We start from the raw sequence: 22,212 nt of genomic DNA, 5'->3' as shown, positions 1-22,212 counted from the left end.
AAAGGGTCCTGAACAACTCCTGTCTGATGGTTTGTTTGGGAAATCTGAATATTCCAGCTGTAGCAGTTCTTTAACATTATTAGAAGTTAGCTGTATTTGATCCGATGTTTGAGCGTGTCAGTGTTTGGGGTGAATTTGTAGGAGCGAGTAGATTCTGCAAAGAGATCCTGGGAGATTCAGCATCTTCAGAAGCTCAAGGTCGAGGAAGAAGAGCGAATGATTCTGGAGGCAGAGGAGGATCTTTTCACCTACACCAGAGAGGATGCCTACAACATGGTACTATGTCATTTCTTCATAGGGGTATTGCTAAGAAAAGGGTCATGAGCATTCTGGCAGTGCTTTTTAAAATTAAATTATGAATATCATCGTGATAACCCCGCTGTCCATTTTGCTTTTCTCAGGAGTATGTCTTCGATGGTGAAGATGGCCAAACTGAAATCATGCCGGTAAAATTAAGTTTACATTTCTTATGGACCATTTAATCCCCTCATTTCACAGCATGTGGTTCTGTGTGTGGCCTAACCTGCTCTTGTCCTTCTTCCTGAATGCAGCTGTGGACCCCGCCCACACCCCCACAGGACGACAACGACATCTACATCGACTCGGTCATCTGCCTGATGTACGACACGGTGCCCATGCCGGAGTCCAAGCTTCCTCCCGTCTACGTCCGCAAGGAGCACAAGAGGCTCAAAATGGACCCCTCTGGTGAGTCCACCTCTCCTGAACTGCACCATGCGTTTTTAGAAAGGGGGGGGGGGGTGCAGCATGGACAAGAGCAAGCCAATTCTGACAATTTAATTTCTTCTGGTTAAAGTGTCGCCCCATTAGCAGCAGTGCTCAGAATCTGTTCTCTGTATTTAGTCACACTGCCCTCTTGGAGGTCCCATGTGACTTTGGTTGGACTGGATAATGCAAATAGGGAGTTTAAATTTGCAAAAGAAACATTTGCAGCTTGATTAGTGTGATGGCATGGGTCTGCTCAAAAAGGATGTGAGGCATTTTGAGCAGACCCTTTGTTCAGCCTGTGGATGTGCAGATGTTATAAAGTCTCTCTGCGTGTGTGCGTGCGTGTGCGTGTCTGTGTGTGTGCGTGCGTGTGCGTGTGTGTGTACAGCCGCAGGCAGGAAGAAGAAGAAGGGCCACGGGGAGACGGTGATCCCGCCGCGCTCGCTCTTCGACAAGGCCAGCATGCTGAAGGTGCGGCGCGAGGGCAAGGACCAGAAGAAGAACTTCTCCCTCAAGCAGAACGCGCCCTTCGCCAAGCCCCTGCCCTCGCTGGTCAAGCCGGCCATGGAGGCCGGACAGGACAACCCGGAGTGGCTCATCAGCGAGGACTGGGCCCTCCTGCAGGTGAGGGTTCAACCAGGCTCCCGACCCTCGGTCTCTTATCTGAGAAGAACTTCAGATAAGGTTCTGGCTAACTTTGTGTCACAGTGTCACAAGTGCTATAACCAAAGAGAAAATAGAGCTATTAACACTGCTGCTTTATCCCTGCTTAACCCGCTACAGAAAAGGAGGAAGAGTGGTACATGTTATGAGGCACACTGCCTTTAAAGGTAGAACTTCAAAAATGGAAAAAAGCATGACACGCAGGTGACGGGGACAAAAAAATGATTTTAGTTACACTGTTCACCTTTGACTGTCAGATTTTACGTGGTAGCACTTGTGACACTCTGCAACACAAAGAGAAAATAGGGCTGTTAACTCTGCTGCCTTGGTCAAATTCCCAAGCTGGCTCTATCCTCACCTAATCACCTCCCCCTACAGTTGATTGGGGTTCCTGTACAATCCGTAGCATTTTTGACCCTACCTTGCTTCCCCGAGTCGTCTCTTTGAAAGAGAATTGAGTTCTGTGTTTCTGGTGACCTACCTGTTTAAACGAAGGTTAAGTAAGATGAATCACTGCTGTGGGGTGCAGGCTGTACACAGTAAGGTGTCATTCGGGCAGCAGTGTAGCATAGTGGTAAGAAGCAGGGCTCATAACCGAGAGGCTGGGGCACTGCTGCTGTACTTAATGCAGATTTGCCTCTGTGAATATCCGTTATCCATAAATGAATAACATGTTAAAATTGTAACCTATTTAAGTCCCTCTGGATAAGAGCGTCTGCTAAATGACAATAATGTAATGTAATGTATCCCCTTCCCCTCCTCTCCTCCCAGGCTGTGAAGCAGCTGCTGGAGCTTCCGCTGAACCTCACCATCGTGTCGCCCGCCCACACCCCCAACTGGGACCTGGTCAGCGACGTGGTCAACTCCTGCAGCCGCATCTACCGCTCGCCCAAACAGTGCCGCAGCCGATACGAGAACGTGATCATCCCGCGAGAGGAGGGCAAGGTGAGCGGGGCGGGGGGGGGGGGGGGGATACGGAGGCCTGTGTGGAGCGCTGACGCAAATGAATAGCTACATCCACCTATTTTTCTGTTCATCAAACAGTTGCAGTTTTCATTTGTGCGCGTGTGCCCGCGTGTGATATGCTTAATCTCTCATGCATCTCTCCTTTTGCAGTTGGTGTACGAGGCTAACCCGAAGAAGAAAACCAAGAGCATATACAAGGTATGGTGTTCTTCGGCTTTGGTCGCCCTCTTCTGTCCACACCTGCGAAACCGACGGAGTGGGCAGGTGTCCTGATTGATCGACGTCCTCTTTTCACAGTCCAAGAACAGCCGGCCGCTGCGCACCTGTCAGATCTACACCCAGGATGACAACGCCACCCACATCCAGCTTTACAACAGCCGCTTTGAGCTGATGAAGATCATTGCCAGCAAGAGGAGTCCGCCCATCAAGCCATTGTAAGCACAGGGGAGGAGCCTGTCCAGCCTAAAAGAGACAACACAACATCGTCTGTCCACTAGGGGCAGCAGGATGCCACCATGTAAAATCTGACAGTCAAAGGTGAACAGTGTAACTAAAACTAAAATTTTCTCTCTCTCTCTCCCCCCCCCCCCATTGCCAGGCTAGGCATGAATCCGTTTCAGAAGAACCCAAAACACGCCTCGGTTCTGGCGGAAAGGTAAGCTTCGTTCTCTCTGCGTCATGCCCCCCCCCCCCCCCCCCCCTTTTTTTTGAAGTTTTGCCTTTAAAAGCAGTTGGCCTGATAAAATGTACCACTCTTCCTCCTTTTCTGCAGTGGGATAAGCTATGACAAGCCACTCCCCCCCATTCAGGTGGCATCCCAGCGCGCTGAAAGGATTGCCAAGGAGAAAAAGGTGTGTGCTGACTCGCGCGTTTTTAAAGAGCCTGCTAGTGCAGTTCACTAGAAGCTGTCATATGTTTCAGAGGTGCCTTTTTTAGCCCAACTTTACTTGTCATTTTGCCTGCTCTGTCAGTTTTCCAAGCTCTGCCTGCTTCCACTGTGAATACCGGTAAACAGATCCGTGCCTCTTGGAAAAAATGAAAAAATTAATTCCGAGTGTCAGTGTGGAGGGAAAATACCACTACCCGACTTCCAACTCTGTCCTCATACTCTGTTGACTGAACTCATCTCCAAATGGCATCTGTAGTCCACTGTATTTTAATCCCTTTTAAACTTCCTCCTTGAGTCTCCTTGTCTGGAGCCACCCTGTCCCCGGCTCACCATGCCTGCTGTTCCTCCCAGGCCCTGGCGGAGCAGCAGAGAGCGCAGCAGCTGGCCCAGCAGACGCCCGGGACCCCGCAGGCCCAGCCAGCCGCCGCCCAGCAGCAGCCCCAGGCCCCGGCCACAGGCCAGGCCCAGGCTCAGGGCGTCTCCCAGGCCCAGGCCGTGGCAGGATCTGGAGCCGCCGCCGTCTCCAACACCGCCGTCCTGGTGAGATCCGCACCCTCAGATCCAACCCTCCCTCCTCCTCCCAGATGAGGAACCCTCATCGTCTTATATCTTCATTCCTCTGGATTTTTGTCCCAACTTTCACACCCAGCCATACCTTTTCACATAAACTCTACAACAGCAGGTAGTTTCCAGGGTCCTGAGGCTGTATAAAAATTACATTACTTCATTTACATTACATTACTTCATTTAGCAGATGCTCTTACCCAGAGCGACTTCCAAATAAATTCAATCACTGTTCTAAGAGTGGTTATCGCGAAGTATTACAAGAAGTCGGCAAGATACTAAGTTGAGTGCTAAGCTAGTGCAGAGTGCCTTCTTTATTGAAAACGGGGATCAATAGGATGGATAGGGAGGAAGATAGGCTAGAGATGCAACTTGAAAAGATGAGTTTTCTCTTGAAGGCGCCCAGGGAGTCTGTTGTCTGAATCTCCGCAAGGAAGCTCATTCCACCAGTGTGGAGCCAGTACTGAGAAGAATCTGTATAAATCTATATAAACGCACACCCACTTCATTGCCATCCATAACTTGTCTCCTTCAGGCAGGGGCCATAAAGACGGCAGCGGCAGGGACGAGCATACAGACAGGTAGGTCACATGGCGTAATCCGTAAATCAGTGTGGAACCATCCGGTATGAGAGTGGAGGGACCTTTGCGACACGCCTGCCTTCTCTTCACACAGCCACGGTGGGAGGGAACGTGATCGTGAACACGGTGGCCGGAGTTCCCCCCAGTCCCTTCCAGGCCAACAAACGCCTGGCTTCGCCCGTCATCCCCGGCAGCCTGGCGGTGAGCTCAGATACAGGCCCATGCAGATGAAAGTGCAGTTTTGTTTAACCTGTGAAAACCTAATTGAAGGTTCACGTTTTTTTGCTAAGCAGGAAACTATTTAATGTGGTAACCTGACTTAAGAATCCCTGTATTTGAGGATTGTTGTGTGGCAGAAAAAGTTGCCTATTTATTCAGATCCTCTGTGACCACTGTTTTTCTTGGGGTCGCCAACATGAAATATATTAAAAACAGTGGACAGCATGCACATGCATTACATTTCTATATAGACAGATCTGGGACAGCATGCATGCCTTGTTTTCTTGAACAGGAAAAAACTTATAGTAACACTTAAAATTGTGATTACACTTTATAGTTTTTGCTTCTGCCATGCAGTATTTTCTGTAAGATCGTGCCGTGTGATCAAAGCCACTGTGTGTTGATTCTCATGTCTGAGTTCTCCCTGCCATGCCTTTACCCAGACCGGAAGTGCCACCGGGGCCCAGGTGGTACACGCCCAACAGAGGGCTGTGCCCGCCGCCGCCGCCCCTGCCGAGGTGGTCGCCATAGCGACCGGCCAGAGCGTCCGGGCGGTCACCCCGGTGACCGCCTCCGCGGTGGTGTCCACGAGCCTGACCCCCGTTCAGACGCAGTCCCGCTCGCTGGTCACACAGGTCACGCCAGGTACGGTACCGATCAAACAGGCGTGCCTTTTAGTCATTATTGGAGAGTGCCTGAGAAATTCAGCATTCATTCCAACGCTCATTGACTTATACAACATGCCTACCGTCAAGGGTCACGTAAGACTGGTATTCACTGTCATCCTGCATCCTGGAGTGCGTGTCGTTGGTAACACGGAACGTATGAAGGCAGTACATCTTAAAAAAATACCGCTTCTTGGACGTGAGTCTTCAAAGCAAAGCCAGTAACTTAACAAGTGATTGAAAATTCAGCCGGAGTGGTAACCCTGTCTTGTGGTGCCTGGCTGTAATCGTGACTGTGATGCACGCACTGAGGGCCCCGCTGCATGTCTCTCTCTTGCCTCCCCTCTCTCCAGCCTCGGGTATGCAGCTGCCCCAGGGGAAGCAGATAACACCGGCCCACCTTCAGATGTTCCGCCAGCAGCAACTGCAGCAGCAGACAGCCTCTCCACAGATCAAAGCTGTGGGCAAGCCGCAGCAGCAGGTAGCCGAAAACCCCCCTGAGCCTGTAGCACACCTTCCGTTTTACCACCGTCGCAGTGCTTATAAAGTGTCTCTCCGCTCTGTGGCTGGGCTACCCGCTGATAAATGTCAGTAGGTATGCAAACCGGATGTGGAGAAAAGTGAGCGTAGTAATTTTCTTCTGTATGAGTAAATAAATCAATCTGATATCTGCGAGACGAGGGAAATCAAGTGTGTTTTTTTTTTACCTGCAGTGCGCAAAGGGGATTTATCTTTAGGGGTGAACTGAGCAAGAGTATTATACAAGATTTAGATTCATACAGTTAGCTCTCGGGTTGCTGACAGTGGTGGGGGATTGTGTTGTTTTGGCCACCTTCCCACACAGACTGAAGACCCACCTCTTCAGGCTGCATCTCGGTTCCACCTCAGTCCCCGCCCCCTAACACCTGCTACTTGTCGTACTTGCTGTTTATTTTACGTGTAGTGTCACAATGTGTTTTGGGTTCTGTGATCAAGCGACTGATGTATGGTAGTATATTTGGCTTCCATTGTCAAGTCAAGTTGCACATGTTAACTTGTGGTAGGGCCTGAGTAGTGTTATACTCACACTCACTGGTCTGAGAGTGCTGTTAGCCTGTTCTGACACTGTTGCTCAATCAACTTGAATGCATACACTTCTGTTCTTTTGCTCTGGAAGTCGCTCTGCAGAAGAGCATCGTGCAAAGTGAATGTAATGTAACTTTCTGAACATCGTCTAAATGGTCCTGCTGGATTCACTAACTGGCCAGTGGAGGAGCTTGCTGACAACAAGCTGGCTTTTGAGAAGAGCGTCTGCTAAATGAATGCAATGTTTGTTTTGATCCAGGAGCTGCTGAAGCTACACAAGCAGCAGCAGAAGCTGCACCTGACGCAGGTCCAGGCTCAGGCGCAGCAGCAGCAGCAGCAGCAGCAGGTGGCGGCCGCCGTGGCCGCGGCCCAGCAGCAGAGCCAGCAGAGCCAGCAGGGCGGCCAGCAGCAGCAGCAGGCCTCCCAGGTGCAGCCCGCCCAGGCGGCGCAGCCCAACCCCCAGCTGACCGCCGTCACCGCCCCCAGGGCCGGCGCCGTGCTGGCGGGCGCCGCCGTGGCTAACCTGCAGGTGGCGCGGCTGGTGAGTGCGAGCGGAGCGCCTCCGACTCGGGACGTTGCCGTAACTGAAGTTAGGAGAGAAAAAGAGATGCTTGCCTTCGAGCTGGTTAATGGTTAAGGTTGGGGATTGGTGAAGTCTAACTATCAGCAGTGTAGCGTAGTGGTAAGGAGCAGGGCTCATAACTGAAAGGTTGCCCGTTCGATTCCTCGCCAGGGCACTGCTGCTGTACCCTTGGGCAAGGTACTTAACTCACAGCTGCCTCAGTAGATATCCAGTTGTATACATGGTTAACAAAAAATTTTAATCTGTGTAAATTGCATCAGCTAAATGCTAATAGCGTAATGTATATCCCCCAATGTATTCAGACACGAGTACCTGCACAGGGCCAGATCCAGGCCCAGGCAGCTCCCACTGCCCAAGTGACCCTCACCAAACCCCCGGTGGTGTCTGTCCCGGCCGTGGTCTCCTCCTCGGGGGTCACCACCCTGCCCGTCACCGTCGCCGGCATCAGCGTGGCCATCGGACAGGCGCAGAAAGCAGGTGGGTGTCCCGTGACCGGCGCCCGGCTCCCCCCACCCGTTTCCTGACACCGCGACGGTTTCTGAAGTGTGACGTGTCCCCTCCCCTCCCTCCGCAGGCGGACAGGTGGTGACGCACCCCTTCCCGCAGATCCAGCACGTTCAGCAGCTGCTGATGAAGAAGCAGCAGCAGCAGGCGGCCGCTGCCGTAGCCGCGCAGCAGAAAGCTGTGCAGCCCCAGCAGGGACAGGCCACCGTGCAGCAGAAGGTGGGGCTACTCAGAAGCACTCTGAGAAATCACACCAATCGCAGCACAGCCACACCTAGAGATTTACCATAAAAGCCTTCCAGATGAGAATGCCAGAGACACCTGTGTTGCCTTTTTTTTTTTTTGTAGCTTTTGCATCCACACACCCCTTGCAGATGCAAAGATTTGAGTAAATTTGATCAGCACTCATAAATTAAGCATCATTTAATTTAATTGAACCTATTATCCACATTTCTCCAACATTGTCTGAAACTCAAGTGTTTAGGGTCATGTGATCGATTGCAACTTCCCTTCTTCCCTGGAACTGTTGCGTGGAATGTAGTTTACCTTTTTAAGCTTTCCCTCACAAATGACTTCACAGACATTGTCAGATTATAAGCAAATGCAGGCCATGTGTGTTACATGTTTGGATCAGGCAGGTTAGAACCAACAACTAAGAAACACGTAAATGCAAAAAAAAACCTAGTGAAGCGCATCGTCATTTGGTGTGGCTGGACGAGGAGTCAGACTGGTGCTGACCCGTGTTTTTTTTTTTCCCCAGCTGGCCACACAGCAGGTGACTGTACAGGCCCCTCAGCCAGCTCAACAGCAGCAGAAGGTCACCTATGCCACCACCACCCAGCTCCAGCCTGGCATCAAGACCCAGTTCTTCACCTCCATCGCCCCGCCGCAGAAGCCCGCGGGAGCCCAGCAGATCCAGGTACGCCGACCCCCGGGCACCACCGCCGCCGCCGCTAACCGCCACCATGACGCGCACTGCCACCGCGTGGCACTGCAGCATCTGCTGGAGCTAATGAGACAAAGCCAGATATCGGGAAGCTGAATGCGTTTTCTCTCCGACATTAAGTGTGATTCCGAAATTATTCTGTAGGTTGCGAAGCTTCCCCAGATAGTGCAACAGCAATCCACTGTGGCCAATATCCAGCAGATAGTGTCTGCACCCCAGCAGGTAAGACCACACCCAGCGAGGCTTTTCCAGAACCTTTGAGAAAAATCCCTAAGAATCTTCCGGACGTTGCCTTACGGTGCAGCAGGATAATCTCTCAAAATTCTGCATCACTTCACCTCTGGCTTTGTGTGCCTTGAAGGGAGCGGCCTTTTCTTTGGTCTTTTTTTTTTTTTGTTCCGGTTTTGCTGTGAGGATAAAATGGAAGCCATTTTGTTGAGGGACAAAAACTGATTGCATGCATAGCTCCTCTGAAAGAAACTCCCTTTTCATCCCTCTCCCCTGCCCTCCTCCTCCTCCTCCTCCTCCTCCCCCCTTGCCCTCCTCCCTCTCTGCCCCCCATGTCGGTCCCCCCCCCTCACAGATCCAGGCGCAGCCGCAGACGGTGTCCCTGTCCCAGACGGTGCCCTCCACCCAGCAGCAGGTGCAGGTGATCCCGGCGGGCACGGCCACAGCGCAGGTGGTGCAGCAGAAGCTCATCCAGCAGCAGGTGGTGACGGCTGCCACATCCCCGCAGATCCAGACCCCGCCCCCCCACAGCCCCGCCCAGCAGCAGACCGCCGCCCCCGCGTCCGCCGACTCCCCGGCGCAGCAGCCCAAGCCCCAGGCCCGGGCTGGCGGCGCCATGCGGGTCAAGACCCCCGCCAAGCCCAGCGGCGGCGGCGCTAGCAGCTAGGCCTCCGCCCGCCCAGCACACACGCAGGCCCAACGCCCAGAACACAGCGAGCAGCTCCCTTCTCCTCTGCGTGGTTCACAAGTTCCAACGCACACCTGCGTCGTAGATGAAGGGAAATGACCAGAATGTGTTTAAAAAAAGAAAAAAAAATTTTTTTTTGTTTGTTTTGTCATTGATGGGATGACTGAGCGTGAGAGAAGCTCTGTAAGGGGAACGGGCAGGAGCTGAACCGCTGCAAGACTGCACGTCCATATTCAAGCTTCAACATGGCCGCCGTTGTTTCCCCGTCCGACCTCGGAGCCAGCTCAGACGCTGAGTCGACTGTGCTGGTGGTGTCGGCTTGTAATGTCCAGTGTAAATGACGACATCAGGCTCTTGCCAGTAAGGTAATCTTGTTGAGAAAAAGGAAAGAGTAATATAAAAATGTATAAATCCATGGATATTCTCAGTTGCAGATTCCTCTGGGGATGGGGTATAGTGAAATTGGGAATTAGCAAGGGAGTCTTAAAAGTCAATGTGAAATTTTAGTGTGTCCATACACCTCCACCCTGTCCCTTATTGTGTGTTTAGCCTTCTTCCCTCGGAAGTACTGTTTATACTGTCTGCTTTTTCTTTGTCTGTACGTAAAGGTCCCTTTTCTTAACTCAATCATGAATAAGTCAGGAATCATAATTCAGAACCATCACAGTACAAAAATGCCATTAACTGCTGTCTTAGAACAACATAGTTAAAGGTAGTAGAGGTAGTCTGAAAAAGTCTCAGCTCGTGCAAAAAAAAAAAAAAAAAAATCTCAGCATGTGCAACTCGTTTGCAATTGGAAAACATTCTCCATTACGTGGAAAACAGAATTTTTGGATGTTTTCCAAGTCTTGTCTGGGTGTATCCAAACTCCGATTTTGTCCACTGCAGAGATCCAGTCATAATGGATCAGTACTCCAAGTAACATTTTTTGGAATGGAAGTACTCCAATATTAATAGAAGCTCTGGAGGTCTACTGTGAAAAGACATATGTTAACCTTGTGGAATTAACAACCTTCATCATTTTGAGATGGGCCTTGAAACCTGCCCCCCCAGTGATTACCACACATATATTCTGATGGAATTGTGGAAGATTACTTTTTTTAATCTTTTTTTACTTCAAAATTTCAGTTTGGAAATGATGCATTTCGTTATCAATTATGGTTACTGGTGTCTTTTGTACGTTACAAATACACTGTAAAAAAGGTAGTCAAGTCTAGTGTTCAGTTTCTCGTTGTGCATTTTATCGCTGTATCGAAAAACTTGTAAATAACCTATTGAAAAATACATTTGTACCTGTAAAGTAGTCGTGTTCATTTTTTCCAGCCCAATTGTAATAAAGTGTTTGTTTTTATACACAGTACAGTATCCTGTTTTCCTTGTGTGATGTGCTAGCACCTTTTCAGGATGTTGAAACCGATAAACCAAAGCTAGCTTGGGTGTGACGACTCAGAATAGGAAATCCCAAATGCTCTCCTACTGCCCTCCTGTTTTACTGAGTGTTGCCGTGCCAACAGAGTGCAGAGGTCACATGCAGTATGTTAAAGAAATGCCGAAAGCGGCACCCAGGTAATTTTATACAGTCGGTTTCATACTGTAAAGGGGTCCAGGATACTGAACAGTCAAATGTTTGTGTGTTGCAGGGATGACAGGTCTGTGTACCTTCCTTTCATAGTGCTTTGAATAAAACCAATAATAAAATAAACAATAATAAAAAAACCTTTCTTTAACCTGGTGAGTCAGCTGAGATCAAGATCTAGATCTAATTTACAATGACAACCTGACAAATAAAAAGTGAAATGTGTTGGTTGGTTATAAAAATGCTTGACCTTGGTAAGTTGGCAGTTTAGGAAAATACAAGATAACTGGCATAAATTCTCATAAAAGCTTTTGCAACTTACCACAAAAAACACCCTTGTACCTGTATCTTTTGAAGAAAAATCCATTTTCTGTTACTAATGATTAATTCAAGTCATGGTAAACCACAGCATGCGGGCTTGCTCAGATTGTTTATCAGTGATTTATCTTTGTGTCAGTGGAATCGTCTGGCGGATGTGTACAACTAGAAGATGCCATAACATTTGAATGGAAACTTGGCTAGTATCTCACCTGGAGCTGCAGGTCTCATTGAAATGGAAAACAGAAAATCTGCTCCAGAGATTTTAGTGACCTGCGACAGGGTTCCACTGAAAGAGTCAAATGAAGCTCTGAATCTGTGGCAGTACTTTTTGAGCTATAAGGACCGACTACCCCACTATTACTGTGGTGTCCAACACTGTTAGCAGAGGTCCTCTTCCCAGTTTGAAATATGTTTCCAGCGGAGGGAGGCCCACCTGTTCCTTGGTAATTAATTGGTCACTTGTTTGAAAGAGAGAGTGATTCACAACTGAATGGTACTCTGGTGTTTTAAAATAGTGTCATTAGAGTGTGACATACTCTAATGACACTACTCATTTCAACTATCAGTGACAACTGGTGGTTTTATTTGTCATTTTTAGTTTTTTTTTTTTCCATTAAGTTTTAATGTGAGCTGAAATGATACTTAAGAGTATTCACTATGTGCAAATAGGTACGCATAACATCCTTATTCAGAGAACATTTTAAAAACCAGGGGAGCTTTATTCAGCCTAGGTCTCTATCTGAATATTGGTCTGATCCTGCTATCAGGTAACAAGTAGCTACTATTTGGTTAAATACAAGAGTTGCTGAAGATGGACTTTGAGCCTCTTAAAAAAATGAGCAGTATGAAAAGCTTACATAAACACTTTAATGTGTTTGGTTCCTAAAAACACAAAAATCTTCAACCACCCCTTAAATTATTATTAACTGAGTAATTTGTTTTCAATGGGGCCTACGAATCTGCTGAACCACTAATTAAACTTAATTGAGCAGCTTTTTCCAAGGGCCAACTAAGAAATAATTGAACAACTTTACCTTTTTGTTCGTACACGCTCACACACACACACACACACACACACAATTTCCAGCAGCACATTTATCAACGTCAGATCAAATGAAGTCATGTCAAATGAGGATCAGTATTCAGTCACCAGCTCAATCAAACCCGTCAGCATACACAGCTGTTCACCGGGGTTGACAAATACTTACAAATACCTGCCTCATAACGTATCCCAGAAATCCCCTGTCCGGCGGTATCTTGTGCAGTCCTCCACTGCTGCCGTCTGTGTACAAGCTCTTACATGGATACCCATCTCTTTTGTCCCCATTTCCACCCACCGTTCATCAATTTCAATATTTTGACGTCAAACGCTTCGTAAAGCCATAACCCAATTAAGACTTAACAAAGCTTAATCTTCTCCCTCAAACTGCTGATGTTCCAGCAGGCCCCAGCAGGGATTAATTAAAAAGAGGTAAATAAAGGAGGTCAAACTGTCAGGGTTATCTGCATTCTGTCACTGACCAGATGAACAGATTCACTTGTGGATAAAAACCTTGCTGTTATCAGTGAACGTTGTGTGTTACATTATTTATTAGCTTCTCAGACAGGCTTATCAAGAATGACTTATAATTTTACACATTCCACCATCGATTTATGCAGCAGAGGGTTTATTAGAGCAAAGGACATCTTCACCTGAGCAAGGAGAGACCCATTCAACACAACCGATTGAATCTGATGCACACAGTACTGTTTATACATAGAAACACACCCACACCCACACACACACACCAACTCTAAAGTCCTCTAAACACAATTTACAGGGGACTTGTTACCGTGGGAACTGTCAGATGTCTTCTTCATGCATCCCAGGGGACCATTCAATTGCTCTCTACTTAAACACATCACATCGAGTGGCACTGACCATGAATTGCCATTAAAGACATATCCAATCATTTACCAAAGTTTGCAATTTTTCAGAAGAAAACACATCTCCCTGACATTCATCAACATGAAATATCACAGGCATATGTGCACCTGCTGTTCTTAGAAGTGTTATTATATAAAAAATACTGCTTTAGTACCACCACTATCCACACCAAATCACTGCACACGCTTAACATGCTTGCTCTGCCATTCATGTACAAAAATACAGTTAGAAAATTCCTGATTTTTTCAACCGAGGTACCTTACTGTGCTTCAAAACACCTCATATACATACACAGATCCTTCAGTGCCTTAGGTGTGATATCTTCATTCTCTTTAAAATATTTTTTTATCCCTTTTCTCCTACCTTTCCCAAGGACACTTGTAAAGACCCCAAATCCCTCTTTTTTCTCCAAATTACAATAAAGCTGTAATCAATCACCTCAGAGGTACAGACATTATATAAAACAATTTAAATGCGATTGGACTCCACAAATGGAATTTGTAACCATAACATTGTTCAATTTTCAGCCACATCTCCGCAAAATGTCAGTGGCTGTGGGTGACAGAGGCAGTGTAAAAGAAAACAATTCAAGTGTATTCCTTGTTACAGTCTAGGCCACCACCAGATTGCCTTCATTGAAAACAAATGTTTTGGTTGCACACATCTTGCTGAGGGCTTCAGTGGTGCTGATTAGATGAACTGGGAAAAAAAGAAACTGATTACAATGTATGTCTAAAAATAAAAAAAGAAACTGACAGGAAGAACTGAATGCTGTTCGTACCTTATCTTCCAAAAAGCTGCAAGATAAAATTAGTACTTATTTCACCCCATGAAAATCTTGAGAAATTTAAGTCCACTATAAAAATACCTCAATAAGAAATAATTTTTGCCATAAAAAATGTCACTTGAGTTTAGTGTAAATGATACTTTCCTCTGTTTCTGTGTAACAATTACCAGGTTTAGGTAATTGCAACCATAGTATTTACATTCAAAGTCCATGATTAATAATTTAAAAAAAAACTCCATAAAAATATAAAAATACATTGAACAAAAAGTTTTCTGCAATAAATTTGTCAGTTGATGGGTTTTCATGAGGGAAAGCCTGAGTACTCCATATAAAATATCATATCAACTTTCCTGCCTCAGAGTGTGAGTAAATGCAGATATATTTGCTCTGAAGTCATTATTCACACAGAAACAACGTTTAATATACTGCTTTGGCAAAAAAGCATGGTTTGACAATTCAAATATTCAATCATGGAAGCCAGTACTAAATCAATCTAAATGCAAATCTTTAGCTTTAAGTGCTACACAAAACTTGTCTGTGTAGTATATAAAAATTGACCAACTCACTTGAAAGGCCCTACAACAGCTGTCCATATATTTTTTTTTCTTTTTATGTAAAACCCGCTTTGTGTAAATAAGCAGTTTATAAGTTTTCAAACAAAGTTAGAACTCTACTGCAGACCAAAGCTGTTATAATGTGGAAACTTAAACGGAGACAATGTTTGAACTGTGGGTTTTGATTTGTATGGCCACCACATGAACTTTTTTCTTTGTTTGTTTCTGTCAGAAGTCTCGGCTTTAATGAACTTAAGGCTTGTGGGGTTTGTTATTGGGGAGATCACACTGCATGCAGAACGGTGTAAAATCTAAAGGAATAAGTTCATAACTTGGAACATTGTCTTTTTATGGGCTACTTCAGGTTGATTTATACTAATTTATTTCCCCTTCACTGCAGTCTTTGTGGTCAATATGTATTTACAACACATAACCCTGCTGTCTGGTTCCACTGTTACCGACCACTGAAACTGCAGACTGTGTACATTGTACTCTTCACATCATAATATTGAGACTTTAATTTCTGTGGCACTACTATGCTTCCTTCCGTAAAATATATGATCCTCACTCATTTTTATGCTATGTTTCAAAACCAATTTATAACCAATGCATAAACCAATTTTATATATATATATATAGATAGACTGTTCCCCTTTCAGTGAACTGGCTGCTTGGTGGGGTTTTTTGTGTGCCTGTGAGTCTCTGGTCCTGTCATCATAGCTCTGTAGAGAGAGTCACTGTGAGTGTCCAGAGGGGGGTCAGCAGCCAGAGGGGTGAGAGGGTCAGGTGGGGTGAGATGGGCGTGGCCGAGTCGGAGGTGCAGGAGCACACCTCGTAGTTGTTTTCCGCGTGGCTGGCGTGGCGCTGGCCGTGCGAGCGCATCTCTGTTCTGTTGGCCTCCAGGGCCGGAGAGTCAGACTGCATATCGGTGCACAGCAGCCAGTCCTTGCCGATGGGCCGTGGGTAGCCTGCCTCCACCTCCATATCACTCCCCAGCACCCGCCAGTACTCCTTCCCCTTGAAGAAGTAGGAGGAGCCTGGAGGGGACAGATCAAAAGAACCGGTGAGAGAGGGAGGCTTAGACCGAAAGAAAAAGTGTTCTTCAGTGTCATATTAGACACGGGAGACAATATTTTATGAAACAGCAGAGAAGATTTTACATTTTTGTATTAAAACAGTTTTCCCTATTTTTACAGGATGTAGTGAGTACAGAAGGGTGGAGTTAGTCTGGTCATTTGTCAGCAATACATCTTTTAGCCGAAAGCATTTCATAGACTTCAGTGTCAACAGATTGCTCCACGGACATAAATACTGTACGAATGCATGCACCGTTTACTGCCACCCATTTTTTTCAGTGAAAAATTACACTATATTTATTCAGTACTTCACTATTTTTCCAAGGCTGTCTCAACAGTCAGCACTTAAGAGCGGGGCAACAAATCATTTGACTCAGATGGAGAATGCCTTCTCAGAGATGCATACTCATGTGCACAGCCACGTACAGCCATTTGAGATGCATATGGACCACCCCTAAGAAATAATGCGATATGATGTAGAGCACACAGGGCAGGAAACAGGACCCTCACCGTCAGACCACCTCATGGCATCGTCCAGCTGCGGCGGGACCCCCTTCCACAGCACGCTGTCCTTGGGGTAGCCCAGGTCCATGCGCCGCAGGTGATCGTCGTAGCGCCAGTAGCGGCTCCCAATGAAGAAGTAGGTCTTCTCGTTATGCGGCCAGACGAAGGCGGCGTCCACGCCCTCCGCGGGCAGGCCGAAGTCGCTGATTGGCCGGGGGTAGCCCTCCTCCACGTTGTTGTCCTTGAACACCCAGTACTTAACACCTGAAGATTTAGCAGAGCGGTCAGTAAGTGACACACACACCATGCCACACAAAATTCAGACATGAACAGAATGTAAGGAATTTGCTACATTATGCCATGAAATATGGAAGACTTCTTCATATAGTCATCTAAAGTGTGGATGAAGAGGAAGAGGAATAAAAGAAGTGTGGATCAAGTGCAAACAGACATGCACTTCCTCTGAAACAACTTTTCCACTGCATGTGTTATACTCTTTCTAGCAAGTCCAAATTTAGCTGTTCTGGTACAGCACAACTGCTTTTCAACTGAATTCTTCTCCCAGAGGTGTAGCACATAACACACTGAATGATGGTACCTGCCCAGAAAAAGGCCTGGTCTTTGTCTAAATTATATGTCTGCGGCCTCCCAACCCCAATTATATTACATTTGCTTTGCAGATGCTCTTTTCCAGCAGCTTACATAGCTTACAATTGCTTCATATTCTCCATTTATATAACTGGAAATTTACTGAGTCAAGTGTTGTAAAGTGCCTTTCCCAAGAGTACAGCAGTACCAAAGAGTTGAACTGGCTAACCTCTATCTACCTCTTTGTGGTTGCTTGCAGTAATGGCACTGTGCCCCCTCTTCCCTTATATGTTTTCCTCAACAGTTTAGCACTGACACTGACGGAAGCAGTCTAGTCACACAACTTGCCAGTTCCACCCACAGCTCACTTGTATGCAACGCAACACCAGTAATGCTAGCAGACTAGCTAGCTGACTGGGCTCATCATGGCAAAAAAGATCATGTGAAACCACTAGACACCCTGACCTAAGCAAGCAAGCCTGGCCTGGACCATTCAGCTTGATAGAAGAAAAGGAGTATTATTCTTTCTGTCCTAAAGCCTACATTCACACAACTCAAGCGCTGCCTATTTTTCCTCTTTGCCAAGTGAACAAGAGGGAGGGGCTGTCAGCCGGAGGGAATTAAACCTGGACTCATTTCATCCAAAGCTGATGTTCTGATTCGGCTTGCACAGCTGCAGCAACACGGTCACTGATGTGACTCGGAGTGACCCGAGACCGGCCTGTTGCAGAGAGCAGAGCCAAAAGCACAGGCGCGGGTATGGGTGCGGGGCGGCAAGGCCTCGGATTAAACTGCCGTGCCCACAGCAACCAGGAGGCATTCGAATGCACACAGTCCACCCAGCTGGTACCTTTGAAGAAGACGATCTTGTGGTCCCCGGGCCTCTCGTACACGGCGTCCAGGCTGTCCAGGTTGGCAGGCAGGCCCCTCCAGAACCGCTGGATCTGAGCTGGGCGCAGAGACACCAGGTGCTTCTCCCGAGTCAGACGCCAGAAGTACTTCCCTGGGAGCGCGAGGGGGAAACAAGCACGGGGTCATTGGCTGTGACTGTGTGCTGCTGTTTGGTTTTTTTTCTCCTGTTTTTGGGTTGTTGTGATAGAAGTAAACAGGAAGAAGAAAGAGACTGTGTGGGTCAAACACACAGCAGGAAGACCCGGGGGTGTGAGGAGCTTGGGCGCCCAGCTGGCCTAACCGGCCAAGCAGACACAAACCCAATTAGGGGTTCCAGCTGAGGAGGCAAGGCCGCTGTCGGGATGCGGTCCTGGGGTGCGGCTCTGCTGTGCTGTCAGGAAAAAGGCTGGAGATTGGAAGGTTGGAGACATCAAGAATATATAATGGTTTCATGGACACTGAATCTCTTAAATTAGTACAGAATATGTAGAAACTATTGGTGACATCCAAAACAAGCATATTTAAATTATTTAGTTTCCATATACACAGGAAAAAAGGATTTTCCCATTGTCTGGTTGTACACACTACTACCAAAGTGCACAAATAGTTAATGTACTAAAATTCACCACAGAAAATGCAAGAAACTCTGGATAGACTTGCCAATCCCTGACTCAGAAAACCATGACAATTATGGATCACTTCACAACAGGAAATAAGTACAGAATTTTCAACTACATTTACAGTCTGGTGCCATACCATATTATGATCATTATGCATACACTTTACTTTGCATTTAACAACACAAATGTGGTGCTTCACAATTAAATGAAACAAACACAACGCTCAAGTAAATATACAAACAAACAACGATGTCATAACATTACCTTCAACGATATATGGAACTATATGGGACCAAAAATGCTTCATAAATGCAACGGTGTTTGGCATCATGTTACCATATTCGCAAGTGAAGACACAATCATTTGAATGAGCAACGTGCTTCCTACATTATAATTCACTTAAGGGACGGAGTGATCAGATTGTGGACACTGGAATGCATGAGGCCCGCTTTGTTGGAACACCTGGGTTTAATGTCATGTAGGCATCTTGTATAATTTCCATGACTGCAGATCTTCATAAGGAAAGAGGGGAAGAAAATGGAAAGAAATGACGACACAGAAGACCCCCCTTTCAGTTTATGATGACCTCCTCTGCCCCCCCCCCCCCCCCCCCCCCGCCACCCAGTTACGTAACGTCCACTGGGATTCTGTGTGCATTTGGGAGGGGGATTCCTGTTGAGACAACTGCTAATGCAGAGATGATGCAAAGGAGCATTGCAAAGCTCTTAGCACAAGCTTCATCTCTAGTTTCTTTTTCTTTCTTTCTTTTCTGTGTTAAACCCCAGCACATTCAGGACACTGACACTATTTGACACACAGCCAGTCTAGAAGTGCCATGGTATCTGCAGCGAGACATGGCAAGTAAAGGCCGAGCAGTACAAACTCACATGCTTGGTGTGTTTTAACAAGGAGCCGCTTTTACCCTGGAACCTTACCTTTGAAAAAGAAGGCTTCTCCGCGTATCTGGGCCACAGCATCAAAGTGTGTGCTACACCTGTCTGGGGCATCAGGAGCCGGTCTGAGACAACAGAGACAGACACACACTGACATCATCAGCAAAGAGTGTGTGCATCAAGCATTAGTCAAACAGAGAGAGTCTAGCATAGTGGTTAAGGCGCAGGAATCATAACTGAAAGGTTGCCGGTTCGATCCCTGCTGGTACACTGCTGCTGTACCCTTGGGCAAGGTACTTAACCCACAATTGCCTCAGTAAATATCCAGCTGTATAAATGGATAACATTGTAAAGAACTGTAACCTATGTAAGTCGCTTTGGATAAAAGCGTCTGCCAAATGAATAAATGTAAATGTGTGCGTGTGTGTGTGTGTCCTGTTGAATGTGTGATTTAATCAGACTAGCCACACATTAATAGAAATGATATCACCTCCAAGTGAGGTGACGTTTTTACATCCTACCAGTTTTTTCCTCATGTTAATGACTGACTTAGAAGTTTCACGTTGCTGGCATACTGATAATAAGAGTAGAACAATTATGCTGGCAGTGCTAGTCTGAGAACAAGTCACCTGTTATTAATGGAGCTGTCTAAAAAGATTACTTTGACGACCTTTGCCACACTTAATTCTATGTGTTCACTGATCATCTGTGAAGAGGGAATGGGTGCAAGAGCATCGCCTCTGCAGGTTGTGAAGAGTCGAAAGCTGGGTTCTTACTCACGGGACGGTTGACTTGTTTTCCGGGAAGTCGAGGAGGACGGGGGGATCTGCACTGCGAGGGGTCTCAGGAGGGTCAGTGTGGGACGTTGAATCTCGCACCCCTGGGAAACACAGGGAAACTACTATTAATACCATTACATTATTCTGTAGCATTTAACGCTAGGAATTTTGGATTCCTAGTATTCTCAGTCTTACAGGTGAAGAGAGGAAGGAACAATACAAAAAAGGTGTTTGAAAACATAGCAAAACCACATTCAGGAAAAAAAAAAAACTTAACAAACTAAAGGCTTTGTAGACGGCCAACACTTCCTGTTTTACATGTTGTGATGCAAGAGAGCGTACTCCACTACTGCAAAATGTGTTGTAAACATTTTTTTCAGTAACACAGTTTAATACCCTGAAAAGTATCCCAGGTTGTGCTTTTCAAAGTGTTACCAATCAGTAAGGGCATTTTTTTTTCTGCAGACGTGAACTATAATTCCATGGTATAATCCAGAATTTTAAATAAATGATAAAGCATTAGTTTCACTTAGAGTAAGGCTCCAGCAGAACCAACCAAACACATATTCAGCACTCTGCTGTAAACACACTGTGGCTCCGAGCCCTGATTCATTTTGAATGGTGGTGCCGAGCTCTGTAAACACCTTTAGTTTGACTGATAGAGCCCTGTTCCTCTGTACTGCCTCCCCAGGCTTGCCTCCTACCACCGTCCCCTTACACACCAATTCCAACCTGTACTGAGACACAGCATACACCGATAAGGAGGGCCAGAGACCCCGGGGCAGCCAATCAGACACATTCACTAATTGATTCTAAAACCAAGAGACACAGACAAACCTATTTGAATCCCATCTTTCCTAGACCTCTTGGAAAAAAAAAAATACACCATCATGGAAACAAGCATGCCTTGTCCCACATAGCACCCTGTGCAATTACAGACACTTCAGATAAGGATGCATGTGTTCTGACAAGCAGAGGAAGGTGAACTCCAACTGTATGCATGAATGAGATAAGGATGTGTCTCTGCACAGGACATCCTGATTTTGAGGGATGAGAGCCAGCTTTCAATCTTCATTAGAGCATTTCACACATAGGATCTAATCTGCGTCCCTCCCCCGGACTGAAATTACTACTTCCAGACCCCGCCCTCCTGATTCTCTGCTCTTCAGTTAGGAAACCTGTAACTCGTTTAGAACACAGAACCTCCTCTGATCTACTTATCTGGAACACAGCATCTCTGTCTATTGCACTATACATCACAGAATCTCCACTGTTCCTCTTATCTCTACTATCAGTGGTGCATCTACATTATTAAATTTCCACTGTTCCACCCCTCTGTATATACCCTGCCTGCATAGCTCACATATGAGGTGGGAGGGAGTGGCTGTACTTACCATAGAGCTGCCAGACACGGACCTTGTCCTCATAGGGGAGGTTGTACTTGAGTGGGTCTCCCACTGGGCCCTGGTAGTACGGCCGCATGACGGACTCAATGGCAGAGGTGTGTGCAAGGCCAATGGCGTGACCAAACTCATGCACAGCCACTGCAAACAGATCCATCCCATGATCCTCTGGGACAAGAAGAGGAACAGGGGTAACTTAAGACACACTATAAACAGATACGCCCCATAAGTCTCTGGGACAGGAATAAGAAGGGGTGATGTCCAACATATTTAGCTTAAAGCTCAGAGCAAGGAATTTATTTTCTGAGTGAAGAAACTGTGCTCAATTTTATCAACAGTTGCTTAGTTTCTTCAAAATACAAAGGAAAGAAATTACCTAGTTGAACATCTTTAGCCAATTCAAAATGTTAGCAGTTAAACTGCCATTTGAGAGGGCTAAGGAGAATATTCTTTTCACTTTTTTCTAAGCATCCGTCTGTAGGATCTGAACTGGGGGGAAGTCAATGAAGAAATCCAACAGATACTACTGAAACTGTTCTGTCTAACAACTCAGCAAGTTTACTCTCTATGTCCTGTGCTTGTTTTCTTGCATCAGATAGTCTTTGGACATGTCTATGGGTACCTGTCAGAAGATGTCCTCCTTTTATTAGTCTCACTGTTTTCAAAATGCACATAAATGCACCTAGCTGAAGACCCTGGGATTCAGCTCTGTTTTACTGCCAGCATTAAGGGGATGCCAAGCAGATAATGGAACCTAATGTTATCAGCATCAGTGTGAGGTCTTCATTCTTTGAAGATTAGGGCACTGGTAAGTGGCATAACACAACTCAATACAACAAAATGCATCTTTTCTGCTCTAGCACAAATCTGCAAGAGAAAGTTCACTTGGGTTTGTGCCTCAGAATTATTAACCTTTTCAGCGATCAGGCTTTTGTACATAGGAAGCTGTGAGCTAAGTAATTATTGGTAAATAATTCGGATTTTATTTTACACATGCTTATTAGCG

The 22,212-nt window shown here is 46.4% G+C and overlaps 2 protein-coding genes across 5 annotated transcripts in view; one reads left to right on the top strand and one right to left on the bottom strand.

Moving 5' to 3' along the window:
• ep400 (E1A binding protein p400) overlaps nucleotides 1-9,565 on the top strand; it is a 33,287-nt gene extending 23,722 nt beyond the window's left edge. For 3 of the 4 annotated variants that reach the window (XM_036526492.1, XM_036526493.1, XM_036526490.1), the window contains 20 exons: nucleotides 142-276; nucleotides 402-446; nucleotides 552-705; nucleotides 1,115-1,350; nucleotides 2,161-2,334; nucleotides 2,506-2,553; nucleotides 2,653-2,789; nucleotides 2,954-3,010; nucleotides 3,128-3,206; nucleotides 3,596-3,784; nucleotides 4,344-4,389; nucleotides 4,484-4,590; nucleotides 5,052-5,253; nucleotides 5,627-5,754; nucleotides 6,598-6,879; nucleotides 7,224-7,398; nucleotides 7,496-7,644; nucleotides 8,186-8,344; nucleotides 8,516-8,593; nucleotides 8,955-9,565. In XM_036526492.1, the coding sequence (XP_036382385.1) occupies nucleotides 142-276; nucleotides 402-446; nucleotides 552-705; nucleotides 1,115-1,350; nucleotides 2,161-2,334; nucleotides 2,506-2,553; nucleotides 2,653-2,789; nucleotides 2,954-3,010; nucleotides 3,128-3,206; nucleotides 3,596-3,784; nucleotides 4,344-4,389; nucleotides 4,484-4,590; nucleotides 5,052-5,253; nucleotides 5,627-5,754; nucleotides 6,598-6,879; nucleotides 7,224-7,398; nucleotides 7,496-7,644; nucleotides 8,186-8,344; nucleotides 8,516-8,593; nucleotides 8,955-9,266 (2,892 nt within the window). In that variant the 3' untranslated portion in view covers nucleotides 9,267-9,565. The remainder of the gene's footprint in view (nucleotides 1-141; nucleotides 277-401; nucleotides 447-551; nucleotides 706-1,114; nucleotides 1,351-2,160; nucleotides 2,335-2,505; nucleotides 2,554-2,652; nucleotides 2,790-2,953; nucleotides 3,011-3,127; nucleotides 3,207-3,595; nucleotides 3,785-4,343; nucleotides 4,390-4,483; nucleotides 4,591-5,051; nucleotides 5,254-5,626; nucleotides 5,755-6,597; nucleotides 6,880-7,223; nucleotides 7,399-7,495; nucleotides 7,645-8,185; nucleotides 8,345-8,515; nucleotides 8,594-8,954) is intronic. The other variant, XM_036526491.1, reaches the window with a different exon arrangement.
• A 5,569-nt stretch (nucleotides 9,566-15,134) lies between these two features.
• Nucleotides 15,135-22,212, bottom strand: part of LOC118776861 (matrix metalloproteinase-17-like) — a 33,086-nt gene continuing 26,008 nt past the window's right edge. The window contains exons 5-10 of the mRNA XM_036527466.1: nucleotides 21,198-21,374; nucleotides 19,805-19,904; nucleotides 19,067-19,149; nucleotides 17,471-17,623; nucleotides 16,039-16,296; nucleotides 15,135-15,489 (exon numbers count right to left, since the gene is read on the bottom strand). Of these exons, the coding sequence (XP_036383359.1) occupies nucleotides 15,167-15,489; nucleotides 16,039-16,296; nucleotides 17,471-17,623; nucleotides 19,067-19,149; nucleotides 19,805-19,904; nucleotides 21,198-21,374 (1,094 nt within the window). The 3' untranslated portion in view covers nucleotides 15,135-15,166. The remainder of the gene's footprint in view (nucleotides 15,490-16,038; nucleotides 16,297-17,470; nucleotides 17,624-19,066; nucleotides 19,150-19,804; nucleotides 19,905-21,197; nucleotides 21,375-22,212) is intronic.

The sequence above is a fragment of the Megalops cyprinoides genome, chromosome 4 (genome assembly GCF_013368585.1).
Source record: "Megalops cyprinoides isolate fMegCyp1 chromosome 4, fMegCyp1.pri, whole genome shotgun sequence".
Taxonomy (NCBI): Eukaryota; Metazoa; Chordata; class Actinopteri; order Elopiformes; family Megalopidae; genus Megalops; species Megalops cyprinoides.
This window is presented reverse-complemented; position numbering and strand designations above follow the sequence as displayed.